At 39.6% G+C, this 7918-nt stretch overlaps 1 protein-coding gene across 5 annotated transcripts in view; it reads left to right on the forward strand.

The window, feature by feature from the left end:
• galnt13 (UDP-N-acetyl-alpha-D-galactosamine:polypeptide N-acetylgalactosaminyltransferase 13) overlaps positions 1-6896 on the forward strand; it is a 39619-nt gene extending 32723 nt beyond the window's left edge. For 2 of the 5 annotated variants that reach the window (XM_035175441.2, XM_035175443.2), the window contains one exon: positions 4224-4360. Coding sequence is in view for 1 of the 5 variants with exons in the window: in XM_035175444.2 (XP_035031335.1) it covers positions 4224-4364 (141 nt within the window). In the remaining 4 variants the exon portion in view is untranslated. Of the gene's footprint in view, positions 1-4223 lie in introns of all 5 variants that reach the window. The other 3 variants (XR_004698215.2, XM_035175442.2, XM_035175444.2) reach the window with 3 other exon arrangements.
• The last annotated feature ends 1022 nt before the right edge of the window (positions 6897-7918 follow it).

Consider the following 7918-nt stretch of genomic DNA (forward strand, 5'->3'; position numbering starts at 1 on the left):
AAATATCTGCCTTATTAAAAGTTTCCCTTGGAAATCAGACAGTACAAACATGGAATGAGATACTTGATGAAAATGAATGGCGAAGTGAAACCTTTCCAACAAAATAGCTGCTTGATCAACATTGAGTTTGTGTGAAGAGTCAGAAAGGCCAAAAGAAAGTTTGAAAACTCTAGTCAGTTGTGAGTCTGTTGGTCTTGTTGGTTGTGCGATCATGACTGAGGGGAATGTTTCTTCTTTATGTGCAGTTTCATTCCTTTAGTCTCTTTTCTTTCCTGTTAAGCAGTTTCTCCATTCAGGTCACACCAACATGTAACTCACTATAAACAGCTCACTGTCTGTAGGTTTATGTCTCTGAAGGTGTTGGGTAGATGTAACAAACAGCCAGTGTATTATTGCTTCTCTCCTGTTTATGCTCTCCCCTGTTTAATTAGAATCATTTGTCTCCAGCATAGTAGATACAGAGGGGGGGGAACATGACTGTCTTTAATGGTGAATAGTTGTAAATGTGAGAGTAAATGTTTGTCTCTGTGTGTTGGCCCTCTGGCATTGGAGCCACCCCCCTTACACACCTTAAAGAATAAGCAGTATAGGTGATGGATGGGATGAATGCATGTTTATGAGCATCAGGTAATATAAAGGTGATAGTTCTACCCCACTGGTATTCTGCCAATGAGATCCTGGGATCCACTTTTTACTTTAAATATGGACAACAACAAAAATATGATGGTGGCGTACCACTGGAGAAGCAATGGATTCCGTATTCGACTGTGTTGGTTGCTGCAGCAGTAGTCTGTTCACTCACATCTACTCCTCTTCATCACGCCTTCCTCCAAACATCCGCAGATCTCAGCAAAGCATTAAACTTGGCCCAGGCTCTCATATCCTGTGTGCACAAAGATATTAGCTGCCTGGCACAAGTGACTTTGACAGCGTCAGAGTTTTTGAGTTTTCTTTCTAATCCGAGATCCGATATTAATTTGATTGAGAAGAGGATTTACTTGCTATGAACTGAATCAAAGGCCAAAACGCTGCCAGAGCGCTTTTATTAAAGAGGATTTACTCGGCTTTATGGTGGTTAATTATTGTAATACTGTTTCAATACATCAAAATCAAGTAAACTTAATAATTGGGTCAATCAGAGTTGAATCAGTCTGTGAAATTCTAATTCTTTCATGTAAAACAGAACAAACACTTTTAATTTGGATTCAATGTCGGACATAAAAGTAGATTCAATAATTCAGCTTGATGACATTACATTTTTCAGATTTTGCAACCTGTGTTTGCATCATCATTCATATTGATTGGTTGCTCGATCATTGCTTGAATGTTTGGTTGCGTGTGTCAATTGGTTTAAAGTTGGTTCCTGGCAAAAAATGTATAATTGTCCAGCTGCCACCTCACAAAAAGATCAGGCAATCTGCTACATAAAAAATGGCACCCCAGCACAAGGACAAATTTAACACGCCAGACTGTTGTGTGCACAGACACCACAACTGTGTCCAGAGTAGAATACACAAGGATGGAAAAAAGGAATAAAATGTAAACTGTGATAATTCAAAAAACAATTACATGTCAAAAAGCTGAGCACTAGTTTAATAGCTGAAATTCTTGTGACCTGTTTAAAGCTTAAATGAAGTCTCAAGTTGAAAGTTTGCGGAACTAGCTGGATTTCAAAGCGGGGACGTTTTTGGACGAGTTTGGCTCATTCATTTTAATAGGACAGAAAGTTTGAATATTTCAAATCGTATATAAAATGTAAAACCTGACTACATCTGATAATTAGAGCTGATACCTTGAGGGAAACGTGTCTTGGGCTGGAGCTACTCTTTTGTTCTTTTATGTCGTTTTTTTGGCAGGTGAGTGAGGTCGAACTCCACCTGCTTTCTTTGTTCTAGGTTTGTTTGTACTAATGTGCCTTGTAGGGCAGTCTGTAATGTAAACTTCAAAAAGGTGCATGTGTGTGCATGTGTGCGTTCACATCCTTGTATCCAGGCAGTGAATGTCAGACCCTTGTGTTTTATAGCTTAAGCTCAAACACGGCCTGAGCGTCTCTGTGTGCTCATTAGTCCGAATAGCCTCTGTCAACAATCAAAGCATAATCTTCTTTTAATGAAGAATTGCATCTCGGCCACTGGATCAAATATTCATGCCAATGCAAGTTTTAATGCCACATTTTCTTTCATGCTCCTTCCATTGTTCACTTTGACAATCGCTGCTGATAACGGGGTGTGAATTGCTGATCTGGAGCTTCTCGCATTTTGCGACGAGTTATGCAGATGATGCAAGTTTTCCCTCAAAAACCCTCATATTTACATACAGCAGATTTAGAGATGTTCCAATACCAATATCAGCACTATGCCTTACAATACTAGCGAAAAATTAGTCTTGCATCGGCGAGTACAATATGATAGTGATATAGTATGATAACACGTCTTTGAGCTATATTAGTTTCGCCCATAAAAAAATGCATTTTTCTTTTCCCAGAGATCCCTTATTTTTTGCTCCTCTTAAAGGTGCTGTTCTTAAAAGCATGGAAGAAGTGATTTTCAGAGCGAGCTACAATACGAGTCATTAGGCAAAATTTCAAGCTAGAAAGTCCCACGAGTAAAACGGTGATGTGTACTGTATGCAAGGCTTCAGTTTCAAGGGATGGCACAAGTTTTGCCAATTGCAACACCAGCAAATGCAATCATCACTTCCATACAGGGCTGGTAACATACAGCAATTTTTTTGAAATGCTCTGACGTCTGAATCGGTATTGAGAAGGGGAGAAATGGTATCTGAACTCGGCCGTTTCTCAGTACTGTAGCACCTGACATAATTTCCCCTCAATTCCTCACAAAGCAGTGTTTTCCCTGGCAGAGACACTTCTCCTCCAAGTCCTGTACAACTGCATGTGATCATTAGGACAAGGAAAGCAGCTAAAGTAAGGAAGGAAATTGCGGAAGCATGTTCCTTCTGTGGGAATAAGCATAAATGGTTAATCAGGGCCATTGAGAGCTCCCTTCCCGTTGTTAGTGGGGGGGTTTATCTCCGGAGCCCTTGTGGCAGATAGCCTCATATTTCTGTGCAACATGCGCACATGGTGCACGAGTTCATCTCATCATGACAGGTATGTTTTTTCCAGTCTGGACATTTTAAAAGGGCTTGTTCTGTCTCCTGGCTTTTCTGTGATAGAACAGTACAGACAGACAGCGAGGGAGTGGAGCAGGAGATAAATGTGAGCTCATGTTGTCATGAGGACAGGGTTTGTCACTGCAGAATAAACAGGAGAGATCTGACATAGCTGGGCTCATATTTATTCATTATTGTTTATACTGCTGAAACAATGAGAGGATGAGTTGATGTGTCCCTCAACTGCAAATGAATCACATCACATTCTGATGAGCAACACCAAACCACTGATGAGACAAAAACCCCAAACTGATACTTTTTCTCTGCAGATATTTTTGAGAGATACAGTCAAATAACCTTTACAATGGCATAACGTGAATATTGAGCCAGCATGTCCAATACCGGGTGTCCGAGTTTTTTTTCCCTGTAATCTAGAACTAACCATATTTGGCGGAGCTGGTGGTGGAGCTTTTAACATCTTGTTTTTGCTGCAAAAATGATTTGTAAAAATGTCCGGAAGATTCGGAAAAAGCCATGAAGCTATTCATCCCTTTATGTTGTGAGCTGATCCACTTTTGTTTGAATGTTGTCTTAGTTGAACCTTTCATTCTGGTCAAATGAGAAGTGAATCATTTGAAAGCATTTTTCTGTATTGAAAAGAAAGTATTTTTCTAAATTCTTTTATTTTTTATTTTTTATTAAATTGATATTTTGAAGCCTCTGATGCTCGAGTCATTCCCAAAGAAATCCCTCCTATTCATTGGCAAGGACAACAGTCTCTCCACCACAGGAGCCTCGGTTCCCCAGGCTGCTTCACCGTATGCTGTGTTATACAAGGGGCAGGAGTCTGCATTTCTTTCTCGTCTGGAACATCCTGTCCTCTGGATACACAGCACTTATTGTTTGTGCTGCTGCAGCTACAGTTACTGAGTTTAACAAACTGGGTGTAAGGTATTTTTGTGAAATATGGTAAATCAATGTCTGTTGTACAGTCAATGATGCGGGTTGAGGAAAGTTATAACTGAAAAACATTTAATAAAGCTCATTGTATTTAACTTGCATTTGTATCATGTGTGTAATTGCCGGTGTCTTTGTCCGTCCCTCTCCAGCGACTCACCCTGCTGCACGTGAACAGCAACCAGTGTTTGGACATGCCATCTGAAGAGGACAAGATGGTCCCCACCCTGAGAGACTGCAACGGCCGCCGCTCTCAGCAGTGGCTGCTACGAAACATGACCCTTAACGTCTGATCCCTCACCTCTCCGACCCCATTCTACTCTCATCCTAACCAGTCCCGGCTCCACACCCTCACCAGGTGGCTCACACACATCATCTGCGTCTTCCTGTTGCAACTTGCAGCAGCTTACATCTTCCATTATGGACGTGTCTCCTCTTACAGTTTGCCACAGGTTTGAGAGAAGCTGCACCTGACATTTACGAGACATGATGAGCTTGAGCTTTGGGGACCTCATCAAGTCCGAGCAGGGAGATCGATGTGCGAGGTCTGTGCATGGAGAACACTGATATCATTCCTGCTGTGGATGCACAGCTGTTGGCCGTGCAGCCACACTGTGCTCCTCAGACTGCTTATTAGCTGCTGGACAAACGATTCAACAGGAGAGCTTCTAAGCGATGGTGCTCACTGTGTGCAGTGTAACATGCAGTGCATCGACTGTAGGTACAATCATAGGATACAATGGTTGTTATCGCTGCTACATCAGTGTCTGGGTTACACTGAAAATACTGGATTGTTCTCATCACTGTTGTAAGGGAACTAAAGATAAAAATGATACTGAAGCTAATGTGTATTTTTTTCATTTAACATATTTCTTGAAACTTTGTCTGAAGCTTCAAGCCACTTTTTGGGTGGTTACCATGACAATGGTTGACTGACCTTTTGGGGTTAGTGTTGCTAGGAGACGCACTTTCATGGTGTGTTGGTGACTACAGGACGACATGAGTAACCTACTATCATTACTGTAGCATTAGCTAGCAGCCGTTAGCCATTTAAGATGCATCATTAAATATTTGGGAGGACCCATCATTGTCCCACAAGATGCTTATTGTTCATGTTACTTAGACAGACTTTCCTCCATGTGTCATTTGTGGAATTGATACAATGTCAAAACAACAATGCAACTCAGACTTCAGTACATAATAATGTATGACTCAAATTTCCTGTAACTCCATGTCCCCTGGGTAACAGTAACAATACTGTGACAGCAGAAAATTAATAACTTTTGTTTTCTTTTTGGTAATGAATAGTTTTACCAAATAAACGGAAAAGTCTCTAGTGATTACACTAGTGATAAACTATCTTTAGATTTTCTTAAAATTTACAAAAGAAAAAAAACCATATACAGCATTTTGTAAGGACCCTTCAGTTTTTTGTTGAAGAATTGTTCCCACAAACGTATCCTTGTATTTCTGTCCTACACTTTCCTGTCTGCCATCGGCCGATTTATTGGTCAGGCTCTAGTTGTTAAAGTGGTTTTCTTGAAATGCTGGAATAAAAATAATGATTTCAAACCATCATCTATAGAAAATGACTAGAAGACAAGAGTACAGCTATAACATCCTCCCCCACCCTAGAAACTACCTGAGTAATTACATAATGGTCCATAGAAGAGAAATGGGAATTACAGTAAGGTGCAGATGAAAATGTCAGGCAGCTTTCTGGATTGATGGAAAACATACTGGATTAGGTTTACTTATAAATAAATGGCTGCAGGAAAGGATGAATCAAGTAATCATCACTCTGCTCCATCTATGATTGATTTTGGAATGGCTGTAAGAGTTGTCTCTAAATGATAACACGTGTACTGAAGTAGGATTAAATGCACTGTGTTATCATAAGGACATATTCTACAAGATCTCCACCTCTTATCCTCAGACATTGCTCACTGCATTTTAAACATCTTAAGATATCACGATTTGTCTTGGAGCTGAATAATTTCGTGTGCCTTTAGAAATTTGTTTTTTTATTTGGTTTATTGGTTTTTAGATGGTTTAATTATTTAGCTGTCGAAAAAGAAGACTGTTGAGTCGGTTTTCATTTGAGATGAAGTACTACACCATATTGATGTCATATCTCATGAATTCATCACTTCCGTATAAATACTTGATCAAGCGTCTAGTTACCCATTAATAGTTAAGCAGGTCAGTGTGTATATATATATATTCACCCATCGCCCAAGCAAATGTGACTGGTACACTGCATTACTGTCTGAGATCAACACATTTAGTTGTTCATAATGACATGTTGCTATCACCATTGTTGTTGTTGTACATACAGAACCAATTATTTTTCTAAGATGCTGTAAAACTTGAACACTCCTCAGAGGAAAAAGGCATTGAATGGTGAAAAGATCATGAGGTTTTGCAATGTTTTATTTGGAATTGAGGTAATAAAAACCAGTGCTTACCATGGGTTTTGAAATTGCAGTGTGTTTTGGAAATCATCATTGGTCCCATGAAACCAATCCTCACACTACCTAAAGGACCTGAGGCGAGCGTACATGAGGGAGCAACTAATGGTGAAATACTATCAATGCTGCTTGAATACTGAATCCTCGCCAAGTGGCTGCTTGGCATTCAGACTAAAATTCAATCACCTCTTTTGCATTACGTGCAAACATTTATTGTTTTTCATTATCTCAAAGTGCATGGTGTTAAAAAAAAGGAATGTAATGTTTCAATGTACTGTTCGCAAAATGATAGTGTTACCTGTTTGTACATTTTGCCTTTTTTGTAGAAAAAAAAAAAATAAAACTTCGACTGAACATAGAATTTGCATTAATTTCAGTGTGAAGCAACTGAGGGAAATGAGAACACGAGCACATCAGTTGTTTAATAAACCTTTGTCTTGAAGCTTTTAGGACCCCCCCGAGCATCTCGTTACCAGGCTCCATTCGGAGTGTGGGCTCTTACAGGTGCTATTTTCTAGCCTTTCCTTCCGTGGTGACCATTTGGAGACAACACTTGTACATCCAGACATGTTGCCTTCCTCTTCTGTCCAGCATGTGAAAAAAGCTTCTTCCATTGTCACCTGATGAAGGTACTTCTGACACGGCTCATTATTCTCTGCACATTTTACACTTGACCTCGCCGATGACTCTAGCTTTGTTAAAATCAAAGAAGGAAAAAAGAGGAAAGCTACAGGGTTAATGGAGGGTAATGGAGACGGAGATTGGGGAATACTCAGCGTTGCAACTATCTCACGGCTGAAACTAATGATCTTTTTTTAATTTTTTAATTTTTTCTACAATAAAAAAAAGCGTAAATGCCATGATTATTTCACAGTCTTACAAGCTTTAGCAATTACTTAAACCATTCATTAGAAATCAATATTGTTGATTAGTTGATAGACTGCTTTAAGTCTATCTTTCCAAGCATGGGAAGAGAAGATCAATTCCACTCTCATGGCCGTATTGTTAATAAGAAGCTGTAATCACCAATGAGCTAGCTTAGATTAGCATCGAGTCCCTTTGTATTAGATTTGTCTACGAAAACCAAAACGTAAAAAGAACAATTTCTGCTTTATTATACCGAATGTGTGCTGAACTGCTTTAAGTGACATTTTACCAAGTGTTGGAGAAGATCAATACCACTCTCGTGATCTTATTGTAAAAAAGAAGCTCCGATCACCAACGACACCTCTAAAGCGAACTTCACATTTGATTTGTTCATTCTGTACCAAAACCAAAATGTTAAAAAGGACAGTTAGTGGTTAAATGGGTGATTATGTGCTGAGTTATTTCTCAACGGGGTGCCAGAGATGTCCCTGCTCCCAGCCAAAACATAG

The sequence above is a fragment of the Hippoglossus stenolepis genome, chromosome 13 (assembly GCF_022539355.2).
Source record: "Hippoglossus stenolepis isolate QCI-W04-F060 chromosome 13, HSTE1.2, whole genome shotgun sequence".
NCBI lineage: Eukaryota > Metazoa > Chordata > Actinopteri > Pleuronectiformes > Pleuronectidae > Hippoglossus > Hippoglossus stenolepis.